Raw genomic sequence first — 19,466 nt, 5'->3', positions numbered from 1 at the left:
AGCAATGCCATCATCGTGGGGGATGCTGGTGTAGAGTGCCGAGGCATCCATTGTGACGAGGAGTGCTCCTGGTTCAACTGCTCCATGTGCGCCGAGTTTCTGTAGGAAGTCTGTAGTGTCGCGACAAAAGCTGGGGGTTCTTTGTACAATGGGTTTCAAGATGCCCTCGACGTAGCCGGAGAGGTTCTCGCACAGGGTTCCATTGCCTGAAACGATGGGACGGCCGGGCGTGTTTGCCTTGTGTATCTTTGGGAGGCAGTAGAGATCTCCAACGCGTGGAGTACGTGGGATGAGAGCACGGAGGGTGTTTTGAAGGTCCGGATCAAAGGTTTTGATCAGAGTGTTGAGTTGACGGGTGTGTTCTTTGGTCGGATCTGTGGGTAACTGTCTGTAGTGTTCCTCGTTGTTCAGTTGTCGGTACACTTCTTTGCAGTAATCCGTTCTGTTCAGTATGACAATGGCCCCTCCTTTGTCTGCTGGTTTGATGACAATGTTGCGGTTGGTCCTGAGAGCTTGGATGGCGTTGCGTTGTGCTTGGGTGATGTTCGGGGCTGTCTTGTGAGTGCGGCTGATGAATTTGGTGTTGACGCACCTCCTGATGGCTTGGGCATACATGTCAAGTTGAGGGCAGCGGCCTTCCGGAGGAGTCCAATTCGACTCTTTCCTCTTCGGTTGCACTGCGGATCTCTCTGTCTGCTGTTCCGGTTCATTAGCTGTCTCATTGTGTTCGCTGTTGGCCTCTTGGGGTTTGTGGAAGAACTCCCGCAGCCTCATTCGCCTGATGAATTCCTCTGTGTCCGCTGCGAGACTGATGGGGTCTATTTTGGTCGTGGGGCAAAAGTTGAGCCCTCGGCTGAGAACTTCGATTTCATCTGGCTGAAGTGTGTAGTCCGACAAGTTGACAATGGACTTTCCTGCAGTGGTATTGTTTTCTACTGTGGTACCGGGGGAGGCTTGGTTGCTGCTGGTGGTGATGCCGAGTTTCTCGAGTTTCCTGTTCTTGGTGTGCATGTAGATGGTGTAGTTCCTTTGTCTCGTCTGCTTGGCAGAGTTTTGCAGCTGGTCTGCGTCTTGAGCGCAAGTTGAGAATATGGATTCTATCTTGGTTTCCAGGCTGCGGCGTTTGCTGTAGAGTTGGTGTATGAGGTGTTTGAGGAGTGTGAGAGAGGTGCGACGGCAAAGTCTCTCAGCGTAGTCTGTGTTATATGTTGACCTGAGTGGGTTCGTGATCCGTAGTCCTTTCGGTATCTTGTCTGCTTTCCCGCTGGGCACCGGCCAGCGGCATAGCGCTGAGCGGGTCACTGTGCATGCGCTGATCTGTCAGTGCCAGGATCAGTGCATGCACAGGAGCCCCACACAGCCGGTCTCTGGTCAGCTCGATCGCTGGTCAGACCTGTGGCCTGCTCTCTTCCCCGCGCCCCCATCTCCCCCGCCCCCTTCCCCCCATCTCCCCCTTCCCCCCTGCCCCCCTTGCCCCCCCGCCCCCCCTTCCACTCGCCCCCCCTTCCACCCGCCCCCCCTTCCACCCCACCCCCATTCCCGGCCCCCCTTCCACCCCGCCCCCCCTTCCACCCCGCCCCCCCTTCCACCCCGCCCCCCTCCCCCCCCTTCCACCCCGCCCCCCCTTCCCCCCACCCACCCCCACCCGGTCTCACTGACCTCCCTGACGTGTCCGGGCCAGCTCCGACACCCACCCCCACCTGGGCCGCCTCGATCTCCCCTGCTTACCCCTCCCCCCTCCCCGATCCTGAACCCCAACCCCCTCCCCACTGGTGGGGAGCTGGTATAAACCCCATTGGAGTGAAACACTCCTGGCCAGGGGTGGGCGGGCTGGTGGAGAGGATTGCGGGCCCAGAGACTTCAGTCCTGGGCCCGCGAATGAAATGTAAATTATCATTTGCATAATTTATACACCACCCCACCGATTTCTGGCGCAGAGCTGACAATGCTTGAAATCCAGTGGTCGGAGACACGTGGTGCCCAGCGGGAAGCCTGCTACACGGCCTCCGCGAAAGCAGCGCAGTGGGCTGGGAGAATCGCCCCACATTGGAGTTTACTTTTTGAGATGTAATTGAAAATGAGAGAAGTTATGTTAAACTTTTATGAAACCTTGCTTGTAGTACATTTGGAGCGCTGTGCACAATTCTGGTCTCCATATCCCTCAGTTATACCACATTTGGAGCACGATTCACAGTGCTTAATAGGATGGACATACAGAAAATGTTTCCACTTATGGGTGAGACTAGAATCGGAACACAGGAACATAGGAATTAGGAGCAATTCAATTAGTTTATGGCTGATCTCTCCCTGGTCTCAAATCTACCTCCTTACCGGTCCATTTAACCTGTTTTTTCACAGAAATATATCTATCTCCTTCTTGAAACCATTTAATAATTCAGACTCCACCATGCTATGGGGCAACGAGTTCCACAAATTCATCATCCTCTGCAAGAAGCAGTTCCTCCTCATAGTTTCATGTCTACCACCTCTCAATCCATACCTGTGACCTTTTGTTTTAGATTACCCCTACAAGGGGAAACATTTGGTCCACGTTTACTTTATCAACGCCTTTTAGTATCACCTTGATCAGATCCCCCCTCAGCCTTCTAAACTCCAGCGAGTATGAGTCCAAACTGTTTAATCTCTCCTCATATGTCAATCCTTTCATCCCTGGAATAGGGACTATAAATATAAGATTGTCACTGATTACTCCATTTGAGAATTCAGGGAAATGTTTTTGTAATAAATCCACGGAGGCGAATATCCCGTCACCAAAAGTTCCTTTATTTACAAGATATACAACACAACAGAGTGCTCCCTGTGTGCTTCCTGCTTCAGCAGGCAGAGATACTGACACGCCTGCTTTAAATAGGGCACATGAGGCTCCATGATTGAGTCCTAATTAATGGCCCAATCAGAGAGTTCATACTGTAGCAAGCCAACCTCATTAGCCTGACTGAACTCATCACACTCCTCCCCCCCCCCAAATCCTCTCGGTCAACTTTCTTCAGGGGTCTTTTTCTCCGCTTGAGTGCTGGGTTTGATCCTCCAGCTTGGCCTCTGATGTCGGCGAGTGTGTCAGTTGGGTGCTCATCTCTTCCACAGCGAATGCCAGAAGGCTGGTTCCTCTTCCACTTCTGATAGTAAGGGAACTGCTGCAGCTTCGTTCCCTGTGTCCATCTCGGACTCTGAGGTCCTCACCAGTAGAGAGATGGTACTGGCCCGTCGAGGAGGACTCTGCTCGGCCCTAGGACTGCAAGGCTGACTCAGCTCAGGAACGGGTGATGAGTTTGAGGCACGGACCTGATCTAGGTGTTTCCTTAAGACGGCCTCACCCACCTGGTAGGATACCGGTCCCCTCCTGAACTCGACTTTTCCCGTTATCCATGCGGGTCAATTTGTATAATTTCTTACCCAGACTTTCTCGCCTCTCTTGGTGAGAGTTGTCATGGCCCCGGCAATGGGCTTCTTGGTGTTTTTCCACTTTCCCTCTCAGTCTGGTGCGGGATCGTCTGTCCATCAGTAATTCTGCTGAAGTTATTCCCGTGGTGGTGTGTGGAGTTGTTCTATAGTCGAATAGCCAGCGCGAGAGTTTAGTCTCTAATGAGGCCACTGGCTGTTTTTCCAACCCGGCTTTTAAGGTTGGCACTGATCTCTCCGCTAGCCCATTTGATGCCGGGTGATAAGGTGCCGTCCTGATGTGCCAAAACCCATTCGAATTCATGAATTTTGTGAACACTAGGCTGGTGAAAACGGATCCATTGTCGGAAACTAATACCTCTGAGATCCCGTGCCTCGCAAACAAGGTGCGCAGTTTCTCAACGGTTAGCATTATGTTTGCCGAGTTCAGTTTGTTGACGTACAACCATTTGGAATGGGCATCTACTATTACCAAAAACATGGACCCCATAAACGGGCCTGCAATATCAACATGGAGTCGCGACCATGGTCGACCTGGCCATTCCCACGGGTGTACTGGGTTACTGGTGACGCCTTCTGCCCCTGTTGGCACTGTCCCACCAAATCTGCCATGTCTGTATCCAGACCTGACCACCAGACATAGATCCTGGCCAGCATCTTCATTTTGAACACTCCGGGGTACCCATGGTGGAGTTCAGCCAGGATGGCCCGACGGCTCTGACTTGGGACTATGACTCTTGCTCCCCCTAGCGGTATCCTGTCTTCCATAGAGATCTGCTCTCTTCTGCTCCAATCAGGGTGGAACTATGGCTGGACTGGTCTTTCCAACTCTCCTGTTAGCAGCAGGTGCTTTACCTTTGCTAATAAGGGGTCCTTTTGTGTCCACTGGCATATGCTGTGTGCGGCCACCGGGAGGGTATCCAAGAGGTTTAGTGTCATCACCGTTTCCTCTACTCTGGGTGCCAAAGGTGGGGTGTCCAGTAATGGTAGCCAGCTTAGGGCATCGGTGTTTGCCACTCGAGTCCCTGGCCGGTATTGGTATGCTGCCATAATAATGCCCAGTGCTGGATCCGGGCTGAAACTATTAGCAGCACTGCTTTGTCCTCCTTGTGTAGGCCCAGCAAGGGTTTGTGATCAGTGACGATTGTGAATTTTCACCCACATAGATATTGGTGGAATTTTTTTACTGCGAAGATTGGGCGGCATGGTAGCACAGTGGTTAGCACTGCTGCTTCACAGCTCCAGGGACCTGGGTTCGATTCCCGGCTTGGGTCACTGTCTGTGTGGAGTTTGCACATTCTCCCCATGTCTGCGTGGGTTTCCTCAGGGTGCTCCGGTTTCCTCCCACAGTCCAAAGATGTGCGGGTTAGGTTGATTGGCCATGCTAAAATTGCCCCTTAGTGTCCTGAGATGCATAGGTTAGAGGGATTAGTGGGTAAAATGAGGGTAGGGCCTGGGTGGGATTGTGGTCGGTGCAGACTCGATGGGCCAAATGGCCTCTTTCTGCACTGTAGGGATTCTATGATTCAAAATTACAGCCAGACCTTCTTTTCCGATTTGGGCATATCTTCACTCTGCCATTGCCAGGGTCCTGGAGGCATACGCTATTGGCCACTCCTGTCTGTTTTGCCATCCGTGTGCCAGGACTGCGCCAACCCCATATGAGGACACGTTGCAGGTGAGCACTAATTCTTTCCTGGGGTGATAATGCACTAAAACATTTTCTGATGAGAGCTGTTGTTGAATTTTCTTGAAGACCCAGTCTTGGAGGGCCAACCATTCCCAGGGTTGCTCCTTTTCAAGTAACTGGTGAAGGGGATCCAGAATGGAGGCCCTGTTCTGTATGAATTTCCCATAAAATGCCACCAGCCCTAAAAATGACCGTAACTCCTGGATTGTGGTGAAGACCAAGGCATCTTTTATTGCTCCCACCCAATCCTCCAGAGGATGTAAGCCCGACCTTTCTACTTTTTAATCCAGGTAGGTTACTTGCAGTGCTAAAAAGACAAATTTCTCTCTTTTCAAACGCACACATGTGGCTGCAAATCTCCGAAGGACTTCCTCCAGGTTTTGCAGGTGTTCCACCCTTGTTTTTCCTAGAATGAGGACATTGTCCAGGTAAATGGCAACCTGTGGCAATCCCTGTATTATGCTCTCCATGGTTCTCTGGAATATGGCACAAGCTGACGATGCCCCGAAGGGTAATCTTTTGTACTGAAAAAGGCCTTTCAGCATCTTTATTGGAGCAAATTTTTGTGAATCTCTGTCTAGCTGCAGCTGCTGGTCCGCGTGATTCATTCCAGTTTTGTGAATAAGAGTCCTCCTGCCAACTTTGCGTAAAGATCCTCGATCCGGGGAATTAGGTATTTATCGAGCTGAGAGTAATGACTTACGTCTGTTTGAAATCGCCACAAAGACACACTGAGCTGTCTTGCTTTACGATAGGGACCACGGATGCCGCCCATTCTGAAAACTGGACCGGTTTTATTATTCCTTTATGCTCCAATCTTTTAATTTCGATGACATGTTGAAGGCTCCGGAGAAGATGTCGTAGCTTCTCCGCTCCGGGGAAGTACTGGACGACGAAGGGTACTCTGTCCACTGTGTCCCGTGTTTGTCTTCTGAGGAGGTCGGTGCGGTTTTTTGCTGTGGCGCGCGGAACTGTCGATCGATGAGTCGAGCGCCATGTCCTGTTCTCATGAGGGCATCTTTCAGCGTCTGGAGGTGTCTGTTGTGATCCTCCTCATCTGAGCAGATCCTGTGTATTCGGAGGGTTTGTCCGTAGCTGGAGAAGTGGAGCATCGTGAGGTTATCCATGGGCTTGCAATAGAGTCAAGTGCTGAGGTGACTGTCCTTGATGGAGATGTGTGTGTCCAAGAATGCAACCGATTCCGGAGAGTAGTCCATGGTGAGTCTGATGGTGGGATGGAACTTGTTGATGTCATCATATAGTTGTTTCAGTGATTTTTCACCATGAGTCCAAAGGAAGAAAATGTCATCGATGTATCTAGTGTATAGCATCGGTTGAAGGTCCTGTGCGGTAAAGAAGTCTTGTTCGAACCTGTGCATGAAGATGTTGGCATATTGAGGTGCGAATTTGGTCCCCATGGCTGTTCCGTGTGTCTGGATGAAGAACTGGTTGTTGCAGGTGAAGACGTTGTGGACTAGGATGAAGCAGATGAGTTGTAAAATTGCATCTAGAGATTGGCAGTTATCTGCATTGAGTACTGAGGCAGTTGCAGCAATGCCATCGTCGTGGGGGATGCTGAGACATCCATTGTGACGAGGAGTGCTCCTGGTTCAACTGCTCCATGTGTGCTGAATTTCTGTAGGAAGTCTGTACAATGGGTTTCAGGATGCCCTCGACGTAGCTGGAGAGGTTCAGCAGTCACGGGCATTCAGCCTCTGATCTTTGGGTAAGTGTTCTCCAAGGCGGCCTTCACGACACACAACGCAGAATCGCTGAGCAGAAACTGATAACCAAGTTCCGCACATATGAGGACGGCCTCAACCGGGATCTTGGGTTCATGTCACACTATCTGCAACCCCCATGACTTGCCTGGGCTTGCAAAATCTCACTAACTGTCCTGGCTGGAGACAATACACATCTCTTTAACCTGTGCTTAACCCTCTCTCCACTCACATCGTCTGTACATTTAAGACTTGATTACCTGTAAAGACTCGCATTCCAACCATTATTTTATAAATTGAGTTTGTGTCTTTATATGCCCTGTTTGTGAACAGAACTCCCACTCACCTGACAAAGGGGCAGTGCTTCGAAAGCTTGCGGCTTTTGCTACCAAATAAACCTGTTGGACTTTAACCTGGGGTTGTGAGACTTCTTACATGGGTTGTACCCATCACTTTCAGTGGTTCCCCCCGTACAGGTCCTGAGCCTTGCCAAAGATTTGGTCAGGGCTAAGGGTTGGAGTCCAGTGCGTATCTTGTTAAACACTGTTTCCCCTATGACTGTGTTGACCTCCATTAAAACTGGACGTCCATTCAGTTTTGCTGACAATTTGATAGGTTCTGATTTTGTCATCTCTACGCACAGTAGCTGTTCCTCGTCAGAGGTAGAGGGGAGCTTCCAGGTTGTGCATTCTCCTGTCCCTCGGCCTACATGTTCTTTTCAGAAATGTCGGTTTTGGAACCTTGCTTTTCTTCAGCGCCTCCTGACATTGGCAATCATTGCAATGTCGTGTCGGGCGGGGCTCTGCAGTGACTGCTGTTGCTCTGGGCTTAATTCGGCCTTAAGGGCGGTTCTATAGGCAGACCTGGGCTCCCTCGTCTCCGAATGTTTCCTGAGGGCCGCTATGTAGTGGCCTGCCCCGTAGCGGTAGTCCCCTAATCCAGTTGCACTGGTGTTGGTGTCTACCTCCATCGGAATATCCTGTAGCTCATGCGCTCCGCTTGCCACTTTTTCTAAAGACAAAGTCAGCTGTAATACGTGTTTACAGTTCAGCTGGGCCTCCGCCAACACACGTTTCTGTATGGCCATATCATTTATTCCGCACACCAATCGGTCTTGGAGCATCTCATTTAATGTCACCCCAAATTCGTAAGCCTCGGCTAATTGCCTTAATCTTGTCAGGAAACTAGTGACCCCCCTGTCTCTCGGAATGCCGAGTAAAACCAGGACCTTTGCAGGATCAGAGGTGGCTTAGGGTCATAAGATTCTTTTACTAAGTCCGTCCACTCCTGGAAGGATGTTGTGTCCAGTGCCTCCGGGAAAGTTAAACTGCGCATAATAGCAAGTCCACAAGCAGTCAGCAGAATAACCTGTTGCTTTTCATCTGAGACTATGACGTTAGCTCTGAAGAAATACTTCATCTGTTCCGCATGTTGGGCCCAGTCTTCCACTGTGGGGTGAAAAGAGTCCAACTTCCCAAACAGCAGCATGTTTGTCCAGCAATGGCTTACCCTCAATGTGTGGTGGTTAAGCAAGTTCCTTCAGGTCACTCCCTTTTCCCTCATCGCCACTGTAGTAAATCCACAGAGGCAAAGGTCCCGTCACCAAATGTTCCTTTATTTATAAGATACACTACACAACAGAGTGCTCCCTGCTTCAGCAGGCAGAGAGACTGACACACCTGCTTTAAATAGGGAACATGAGGCTCCCTGATTGGACCATTAATTAGGACTCAATCAGGGACATCTTTTTTGTGTCCAACCAAGGACTCAATCAGGGAGTTCATACTTTAGCAGGCCAATCTTATTTGCCTGACTGAAGTCATCACAGTCTTAATCCAGAGAGTGATCAGAATGTTAAGATTTGCTATTAAATGGAGTTACTGGGGTGACTGCATATGTTATAGGTGTCAGGTTATAGGACTATGTTGTTTTAGGACTATATGTTTTGGTTTGTAAGACTGTTATAGCTTGGGAATGTGCCCTTAAATTTTAGTTCAATAAAAGGGGTCATTTGACCTATGCTGATAACCACCTGACACTAAATCTGGTTGGTTTAAATCTGAAAGATCAAATGAAGACTCAGATTATGGTATTGAAAAGATGTCAGATATTTACAGTTGTGGAAAATGTTGGTTGTTCCTAACTCCAGAATGAGAGGATCCTGAGGCCAGAATTACACGTTGCTTGGGTGGATGCACACCCGACCCAGAAGTGTGTGAAATCACAGGAGAAGTAAACAGGCGGGTGTCCCAACATCGTTGCGCACTCGATAATATTTCAGTGGCTGGGCACACATGAGGGTCGGAAATGTTCCCCTCGACAATCCAGCAGATACTTTAGCCCATTGAGGGACCAATGGAACAGAGTTTTACGTGGTCCACCTGCTTGTACAATTGGTGGGTGGGCCAACTGGCCAGGCGGCCTTTACATTTTAGCTTCAACCCTGATCCAGGGAGAAATGTGTCAGAGCTTAAATAAAATTCAAATATGTCTGGGGATTGAGGTGCTGCTTGAAGGACCTGCTTCCATGCTGTAATCCTCTATGACTCTAAAAATCCCCACAATAAGACGTTGCGATGGAAGACAATAATTGGGAAAGAAAAATAACAGAATTAAACCATTGGGAACTGTGAAACACATAGGATTAGTTCCACGAGATTGAATGTCCACTTATGAGACTGAATAACAAAACAAAATTGGACTTTTCAATTGCAGTTCAAAGTAGAAAGGGCCAGACTTTGTTTGGTTTTCAAGTATGAGCTCCCGATGAGATGGAAATAGTGTTTAATTAATGAAACATTTTTTTTTACAGAGGGGTGGTGGCATAGTGATATTGATAAACTAGTAATTCAGAGATTCATGATAATGCTCTGGGGACCTGGGTTGAAATCCCACCATGGCAGAAGGGGGAATTGAATTTAATGCATAAAACCTGGAATTAAAATTCTAATGATGACAATGAAACCATTGTTGATTGCCGTAAAAACCCATTTGGTTTTGGGACACGAGATACATGGTCCTTTAGAGACCATGCTGGTCCTTTCCTGGTCTGGTCTACATACATGTGACTCTTAAATGGCCTAGCCAGTGTTACAACACAGAGGTTAATCCCCTTTACCTTGTGTCGAAATCTGCTACAATTATCTGGGAAGCTGTTAACTGTTCTTAATTAACATTTAGAGGTTCATTGACATAAAGGCCTGACACTCGCTTTAAGTGAATAATTAACAAGATAGTTTATTTAAATAACTAGGAACTTTAACTAAACAAGGAACATATTAATTAAGTTACGGATCGACTGAAATGCTGTTCGAATAATACAGGAACATTCCTTACCAAAAACGTAATAATGGAATTTTAGTCACTCTCAAATAAATTATGCAGCCAGGCTTGATGGAACTTGGAAGCTTTTGGAGTTTTTCTGTAGTTGTCCACTGTCTATCAGATCTTTCTGACTCGGTATCCCTTCTGTTACATAGCTGGATAATTCTCCTGAGAGATATTTAAACTGGCACAGTGGAGAGCTGCTCTTAGAGATGAATGCTGGCTTTTCTGACTGGTTGCCCTGGCCTCTGGGGATGTTCTCCTTAGAAATGGCTGTTGCTTTGACTTTTATACCTACGAATGCCTCACAATTTTCTCACACCAGGATTGGTTTGGTGTTGTCAACAATATCAAATTCAAATCTGATGGTCCTTTTTAAACAGATAGGTTGGCAGAATGCAAAAGCTTGTTAACAAGTCAACCCTGGTGCTTGGTCCTTTTGAAAGAAATATTGCCACCTGCAGTCTGTGTGTACACTGAATTTTAGCACAGAACTCAAAAACAGCTTTTAAAGGGACCACGCACTGTTTTCTTTCTCTCCAACATTTTTTACAATATTTTTATATCTTTACAAACATTCTTTATATCTTTACAACCTCAACTTCACAACACATGCCACTCAGTTCAAGGACAATTCAGGATGGGCAATAAATGTTGCCAGTGATGCCTACATCCCATGAACTAAAAATAATAATGTTTGAGTCAGTAAAAGTTGTTTGAAAATGTGAAATCTTGCATGTTACCTCGCCAGTCAACTGGAAATTCTTTTTTTTTTAAACGATAATTGGTCTCTACAGGGATGCATTTAAGAGAGATGTAAAAACACATAGCGCTGGATTTTATGGCTTCGCTCGGGCAAGACCAGAAATTCCTGCCCGAGGTCAATGGAGAATTCCATTGTTGGACCCTCGCCCGCTCCTATTCGGTGGCGGGCGAGGTGGTAGAGTTCCAGCGATAGTGCGGGCGAAAGCAATAGTAAGATATGTGAGTGGTAATGAGCTGAAACTTACTGAACACGAGGCTGGTGGAAGTGGAGACAGTGAATAATTTCAAAAAGAAACTGAATATGGACACTTGAGGGAATTAAAGTCGCAGAGATATGGAGATAGAGTGGGGGAAATAGGACTGATTAGATTGCTCTATATGGAGCGGGCATGCTCTCAATGGGCTGAATGGCCTCCTTCTGTGGTGGAAAGCCAATGTATGTCAACAGTCCATGGACTGGGATTGAGACACCCATACTGCTGCTGTGTGTAACCAAACTGAACATTGACACACCAGGACATTGGAATGCTACCCTTTATTACAAGAGGAATTGAATATAAAAGTATGGATGTTATGTTTCAGTTATGCAGGGTATTGGTGAGACCATGGGTCCAATTTTACCATCGTGTTGCGCCGGTTTTTGGGTGCGAAAACTGGATAAAGTCGAGCATGAGGCGACTAGCCCGATCTACGCCCGCCTCCGCGCCGGTTCCCCCTTTACCAAGGCCCAAAAATGGTTGCGATCGGGACCGTGCCTGAAACAGGCGCGACGGCCATTTAAATGCATTTGCATGCATTTAAATTGACTTAATGGGCTGCACGCCCAACTTTATCGGCACATCCCCCTTTACCACTGCTTTCGCCCATCCAGAATCGGTGTGAAGCAGACATACTACATAGAAGTCCGATTTGGGCGCTCCAGTTAGTGAGGAGATGGGTGCCTAGCATCCGACAGCTCTCTGCCTGAGATTGGTGGGGGAGAGGGGGAGTGGAAGAGAGTGTCCGCTGCCGCTCTGCCTGAGATCAGTGAGGGGGAGACGGGGGGTCATGGGAATGGAGGTAATATATTAGCATGGATAGAGGATTGGTTAATGCACAGGCGGCAGAGAGTGGGCATAAACTGGGCTTTTTCAGGCTGACAGGCTGTGACTCGTAGAGAGCTGCAAGGGTCAGTGTTAGGGCCTCAGCAATTAACAATCTACATTAATGACTTAGACAACGAAACAGGGAGCAAGGTATCTAAGTTTGCTGATATGAAGGTAAGCTGTGGGGAGAACAGAGAGAGGCTGCAAAGAGATAGAGACAAGTTAGATGAATGGGCAATAGGATTGCAGATGGGAATTAATGTGGAGAACTGTGAGGTTGTTTAGGTCTGGACAAAGAACAGAAAAACTGAATGACTTTTCAATGTTGAGAAGCTGTTAACTTGGGGTTCAGACGCAGGATATATATGTATTTGTATGTGAAACATATAAATTTAATATACAGGCTGCAGTCAACACATCGGAATGCAAATGGTATTTTTCCCTTCAAGTCAAAGTGATTGGAGTATTCGAGTCAGGAAATCTTGCTGGAATTGTAAAGAAATTTGATAAAACCACCAGGAATACAATATATAGTTTTGTTCTTTTTACCCAAGGGAGTGTATAATGCCCTCGAGGAGTTGCAATGTATGTTCAACTGACTGATCCCTGGTATGAGGCGGAATTTAAATGAATGTGACATAATCTAGTTGAAATATGAGATTCTGAGAGGGCTGTGGCAGCATTGATTCTGACAGATTGATTTCACTTGGCTGTCAATCCCAAACACAAGGGGCATTATATCAGGATAAGAGGTCTGCTCTTTAGGATGGTGAGGACAAATTTCTTCAATAATGACAGAGGTTTCAGGATCTTGTGAAAACCAAGCACATCCAATAGAATCTCACTTACCGTACACATCCAGTTTAACCCTCTCTGTATTTTCCACTTCTGAATTTCCGGTTACAATCACCTCATAATCCCCGGTGTCCGCTCTCTGTAAGTCATTGATTTGCAGACTGAAGTTCCCAGGATGAAGTTTTATCCGTTTCTTGTAATCCTCAGCACCAAAATATTGAACATGGTTCTTCATGTATCTTGCTATTCTGGGTTTGGGTGAAGATCGTTTCCAGAAAACCTCGTCAATCTTCAATCCATGTGGATTCTCCAGAGACAGGTAGACTGACTGACCCAGGGAGCCATTCACAGGGAGACGGGCAGCCTGACTCTGAACTGAGGTAACAAGAGGAAACAGTCAGTCTGTGCAGAAAGATAGAGAACCCAGGATCAAGCCTGTAGAACAAGGCAGCTAAAAGACAAAAATTACTTTAGAAATTAAGTTACTGTGTAAGTGTAGGGAAATATGGCAGAAAATTTGTGTCGGATTAAGATCCAGAATAAATCTCCCCCTACACTATCCCATCAAACACTGTTATGATGGCTACAGGGGATTGTGAATTGATCTTCCCTTGTGCCTGGCCGAATATGAATTCCCTATTGAGCAAGTGGAGGCTTGCCCAATGGGAAAGGAGCAGCGGGAGTTTAAAATAAGCTGTGCGTACCCAGACCGGGGACTGTGGGTCTCCGGGCTTTGACTTGTGTACTGTAGCCGCAGAAGTGGTGCTTTATTCACTGTGTAAATAAAGGGTGTGGTGACAGAAGATTGGCCTCAGTGAGAGTTTCACATTGGTGATGAGGAGTAAAACAAGTTTTTCTTCCCTCTGGCCAACCATCATCGCCAAGACAAGTAAATCTCCTCTGGCAAGAAAAAATGTCTCTCTGATAAACTTGAAGCCTATGATGTAAGCATGGAAGACATTCAGCGTGATAAAAATGTTGACATATCCAGATGCCCCTGACCCCAAAACCTTTAACGAGTTAGTCGACTTGGAAAAAGGCTACTCTGACCCAAAGCCCTCTATTATACTCCAGTGACCCTGCTTTAAGACAGCAGGGGGAGAGCCCTGGGGAATATGTCACTGAATTATTGACCAGGTTACCCACATTTGTAATGCACAGTGAATTTGGGCCACCCCTGAATGACATGTTGCGAGACAGATTGTTATGTGGAATTAATAAGGTGACAGCTCAAAAGAATTATTGGCAGAACCCAACATGGATCTAAAAAAAGTCAATTGAGATAGCTCTAGTACTCAAGAGAATGCAGAGCAAAGAGCTCTGGCAGACAAACAGCAGTGCCCTCCGATTAGGGGAGGGACCTCGTGCAATGTTCGTTCCTCAACTGAGAGCATTTGTGTAAGTATCAGAGAGTCCATTACAATGTTGGAGCCCAAGTTGTATCACTATGCATTCAACGAAAGGCAGTGACAGTCTTAAGACGACTAGATGTTCCAGAAGATTGTAGATGGCAGAAAATGGACTGTCGCAAACACTGCAAAAGACCATAATCAAGGCAAATTTATAGGGATAGGCAAAATGCATGCGGTTTATGAAAAAGGCCAAGGCCAGAACAAGACCATACCTTGCAGGTATGTCCAGTACCAGGAGATGGGCTAATGTAATTAAACCGCATCTCCACGGGGCTGTGGTCTCCTTTATCAGGCAGCAGACATATGATCGTCTCCAAACTGGTATTCAGCTTCTGAGCTTAGAAGACACAAAGGCCAAGGAAATCCACATTTACAGGGGAACCATTACAAATGAGTGCACCATGGTGACCCCAGTGACTTACAGGCAGCAGTCAGCTCGACTTCCTCTCATTATTTTACGGAGACAAGGGCAAAACCTGATGAGGAGAGATTAGCTCCAGCACATCAGGCTGAACTGGCTGGAGATCTTCAGGCTGGCCGTGGGGGAACTGTATGAAATTATCAACAAGTCTTGCAAAGTTTTCCAGGAAGGACTTGGAACAATAAAGGGATCCAAAGCCAAAATCTACGTCGACCATGATGCTCCTCCTAAGTATTTTAGAGCTAGACCAGTTCCATACTCTTTGTTGGGAAATATGGAGATGGAACTTGAATGCCTGAAAAAGCTGGACATAATAAGGCCCATACAACTTGCAGAGTCAGCCGTGACTGCCATCCCTGTTCTTAAGCCAGGTAAGTCAGTTCGAATTTGTGGAGACTATGAGCTCAGTCAATCGGGTTTCTAAACTTAACAGATACCCCATGCCCCAAATCGAAGGTATGCCAGGTTAACGGGCAGCCAAGTCTTCTCTACATTGGACATTAGCCATGCATATCTCCAACTTGAATTAGACGCGCCTTCCCAAAGGTATGTGACAATTAATCTGCATAAAGGCCTACACAAGTACACTCATCTGCCCTTCAGGGTCTTGTCCACATGTGCCATTTCCCAATGGGTCATGGAGAATATACTTCAAGGATTACCTCAAGTGATGGTGTACCTGGACGACATACTAGTTATGGAGACTTCAGAACGAGAACACCGAGCAAACCTGGAAGATGTTCTCAAAAATCTGAGTATGCCTGAAGAGGGAAAAGTGTGTCTTCTCAGAAAATGTCGTGACCTACTTAGGCCATTGGATGGATGGCAGGGGCCTCCATCCATTGGAGGACAAGATAAGGGCCATTAAGGAGGCACCAACTCCAAGGAACATCACGGAATTGAAATCCTTCCTGGGGCTAGTGAATTATGATGTGGAGATGCCGGCGAGTGAATTATTACAGGAAATTTATTCTGTATTTGGCTTCCTTACTGGTCCCTTTGCATATCCTACTATGGAAACGCTAAAACCAGTCTGAGGAGGCGCCACCGGTGGAGGCTTTCAATAATGCTAAACAGCAGCTTCTATCGCCTAACGTACTGAACCCAAAAAAGGAACTTGTCCTGAAATATGATGCTTCACCCTATGAGGTTGGAGAAGTACTGGCACACGGCTGGAAAGATGAAACAGAAAAGCCGATTGCATACACATCCATGATCCATTTGGATGCTGAACGGAGGTATTCCCAAATTGAGAAAGAGGAGCTGGCAATTGTCTTTGGCGTTAAAAAGTTCCATCAATGCGTCCACAGTAGACACTTTATAATAGTAACCAATCACAAACCCTTGTTGGGACTTTTTAAAGATACGAATATCCCCTATTGCTTCTGCTCAGATACAGCATTGGGCCTTATTACTGACATCCTGGAGCCTCGCCCCGGCACCCAGATGGCCAGCACTGATGCACCAAGTCATCTTAGTGGAGCTACATATGGCCCGGCTTTGATACAGATATTACAGACTTTGTCAGACAGTATGACCTAGTGCCATTGCCCACAAAGCTGGTTTCTTTACCGGCTTTGGGAGAGGTTGTGATGACCTTAAATTCTTTGGAGACATTACTGGTATCTGCAATGCAAATCAAGGTCTGGATGCAAAAGGACCCAGTCCTACCAAAAATGTAAAATACATGATTCTTGAATATCGGATTCAGAATACAACCCTCAGATGAAATGAAATCCCACCTGATGGAGAAAGATGAGCTTAGTGTTAAGGATGGCATCATCCTCTAGGGGTTCCATGTGGTTGTACTTTGCCCAGGACAACTTCCGTTCTTATGGAATTACAACATAGCCACACTGGAGTATCAAAATGAAAATGCTAGCCAGGCCCTGATGCAAACATTACAGACTTGGTCAGGAGAATCAAAATCTCCTCCCTTCAGCCTCCCTACATCAATGGGAGTGGCCTGGTGGGCCTTGGGTGTGAGTGCACATGCACTTTGCCAGGCCTTTTATGGGTTCCATGTCTTTGATCATGGTGGATGCACATTCCAAATGGTTGGAGATACATCACATGAGCTCCACTACCTCCCATGCCATGATTGAGAAACTACGACAAAGTTTCTGCCACACACAGGACACCAGAGGTCCTGGTCTGTGACAACGGTACTGCCTTTACAAGTACTGAGTTCCTTCATGTTTACTAATGTCATCAAACATGTTAGAACAGCACCCGATCACCCAACATTGAAAGGGTTGATTAACAAGCAGTGCAGACTTTTAAGCTCAACATCAAGAAACAACTTACAGCATCCATGAAGACCAAACTGGCATGGTTGTTTTTGGACTATATGGCTACCCTTCACACAACAACAGGAATCCCCCCCCCCCCCCCAGCAGAATTGGGGGGGGGGGGGGGGGGGGGGGGGGCTTTAATGGCACAGAGGCTTCAACCAAGGCTAACCTACTGTTCACAAACCTGGCAGGTAGGGTGGAGTCCCAACAGGAGAACCAGAGGAAGAAGGACAAGGGCAGAAAGAATGTTCAAAATGGGTGACCCAGTTCACATAAGGAAATTCCAAGATGGTCTCAGCTGGTCCCTGTGATCACAATGGAGAAAATGGGGCCTGCATCTTAAGTAAAAGTGCAGGTCAAATTTATGAAGAAGCACTGACTCAGGAGTGGGGAGCCCGCTCCAGTGCGGGTCTCATTACCAGCCATGGAGATAGCCACCGCCAGAGTTGTGCCCTGACTTAAAGCCAACCTGAAGCCTGCTCATCCGGATGATGAGGACACGGATTCCAAGGTGAAGGATGAAGAAGCTGGTGCCCCAACTGAAGCAGAGGCCCATGAAGAACCTGTATCAGTGGCTTTACGATGTTCTCTTCAAAAGCAAAAGTCTCCAATTCAGTTCACACAAACATATCCAGTTCCGCCTTCAACCATCCCCAGGTTGATCGTCAAGTGGCAGAAGGGCCTTCACGTGGTTGGGTGTTGGGGGACACGCGGAGTTATGATGGCTCCTGGGGATTGTCAGTCAATCTCCCTGTGGGCCTCGTGGAATAGGAATCTGACTAATGAGCAAGCAGTGCCCCACCCAGTGGGAGTTTAAAACCAGCTATGTCTACCTGGACCAGCGAATGCAGATCTCGGGACTTTGACTTGTGTGCTGTAGCTGCAGAAGCAGCTTTCATTCACCGTGTAAATAAAAGGTGTTGATGATCAAAGACTGGTCTTGGAGAGATTAATAAACATTCCCAGGACAGGTACAGCACGGGGTTAGATACAGAATAAAGCTCCCTCCACACTATCCCCATCAAACACTCCCAGGACAGGTACAGCACAGGGTTAGATACAGAGTAAAGCTCCCTCCACACTATCCCCATCAAACACTCCCAGGACAGGCACAGCACGGGGTTAGATACAGAGTAAAGCTCCCTCTACACTGTCCCCACCAAACATTCCCAGGACAGGTACAGCATGGGGTTAGATACAGAGTAAAGCTCCCTCTACACTGTCCCTATCAAACACTCCCAGGACAGGTACAGCACGGGGTTAGATACAGAGTAAAGCTCCCTCTATACTGTCCCCATCAAACACTCCCAGGACAGGTACAGCACGGGGTTAGATACAGAGTAAAACTCCCTCCACACTGTCCCCATCAAACATTCCAGGACAGGTACAGCACGGGGTTAGATACAGAGTAAAGCTCCCTCTACACTGTCCCCATCAAACACACCCAGGACAGGTACAGCACGGGGTTAGATACAGAGTGAATCTCCCTCTGCACTGTCCCCATCAAACACTCCCAGGACAGGTTAGATACAGAATGTTTATTTTGTGCCTCCAAACTTTATCAGCTTAATCGTCAAGCAGAATCTAGTTGGTTATGATTTTATTGGTATTGTTAAGTTTTACTACTAAGTACCAAAATGATCTGTAGCAATGCGTGGTGCGGCATTTAATCGTAGACATGGAACAAGAAATGACTTAATCTGTCTGTAATGGCGGCACATTTTACAAACATTTTAGCAGTAAATGCAGTCAGGATGTGGTCGAGACACGAATACTTCTTGTAAAGGAGAAGTAGAGAATAACGCTTGTCTAAAAAGAGAGCGCGGGTGAGGGGGGGTGGAGAGAGAGAGAGAGAGAGGAAAACAGAGTGAGGGGAATACAGCGGATAGGGACAGAGAGAAAGAGACAGAGCGATTCGGATGAATGTGACTCGTTTCAGGGTGCGGTCTAGTAGATTCTGGTACTGCAAGGCTGAATGGCCTTCACACACACTGGACACATTCACTGGTCCTACACTCTGCTCACTGCATTTAAAAACAGAATGCATTATAAAAGATATTTCTTACCGAAACAGAAAACAGAGATCGAGAGACTGAACAGGCTGAAGCCCCTTTTCACAGCAAAATTAAACATCTTGTTTTAGGTTGAAAGAAATCAATTCAGCATGGTCAAAGTCAGGAAGCAGATACAACGGAACTAAACGTCATCAGTGCGAGAAATTTGTGGTGATCGGAAAATTTACAGTGGTACTTACAGGATGTATCGCTCAAATATAGAAGGCCGGGGGAAACTGAGAATTTGTTTTCCTGGATTGGCAATTCATAGAATCCCTACAGTGCAGAAAGAGGCCATTCGGCCCATCAAAGCTAAACCAACAAAAAAAAGCACTCAGACCCTATCCCCGTGATTCCACATATTTACTCTGCTAATCCCCTGACACTAAGGGGCAATTTAGCATGGCCAATCCATCTAACCTTTTGGAGCGTGGGAGGAAACCAGACCACCCAGAGGAAACCCACGCAGACACGGGGAGAATGTG

The 19,466-nt window shown here is 47.2% G+C and overlaps 1 protein-coding gene across 1 annotated transcript in view; it reads right to left on the bottom strand.

The window, feature by feature from the left end:
* The window catches only part of LOC144505271 (SLAM family member 8-like), a 38,701-nt gene extending 19,577 nt beyond the window's left edge, over positions 1-19,124 (bottom strand). The window contains exons 1-2 of the mRNA XM_078231326.1: positions 18,994-19,124; positions 12,855-13,175 (exon numbers count right to left, since the gene is read on the bottom strand). Coding sequence (XP_078087452.1) covers positions 12,855-13,175; positions 18,994-19,060 — 388 coding nt within the window. The 5' untranslated portion in view covers positions 19,061-19,124. The remainder of the gene's footprint in view (positions 1-12,854; positions 13,176-18,993) is intronic.
* Between the last annotated feature and the right edge of the window lie 342 nt (positions 19,125-19,466).

The sequence above is a fragment of the Mustelus asterias genome, chromosome 16 (genome assembly GCF_964213995.1).
Source record: "Mustelus asterias chromosome 16, sMusAst1.hap1.1, whole genome shotgun sequence".
Lineage (NCBI taxonomy): Eukaryota > Metazoa > Chordata > Chondrichthyes > Carcharhiniformes > Triakidae > Mustelus > Mustelus asterias.
This window is presented reverse-complemented; position numbering and strand designations above follow the sequence as displayed.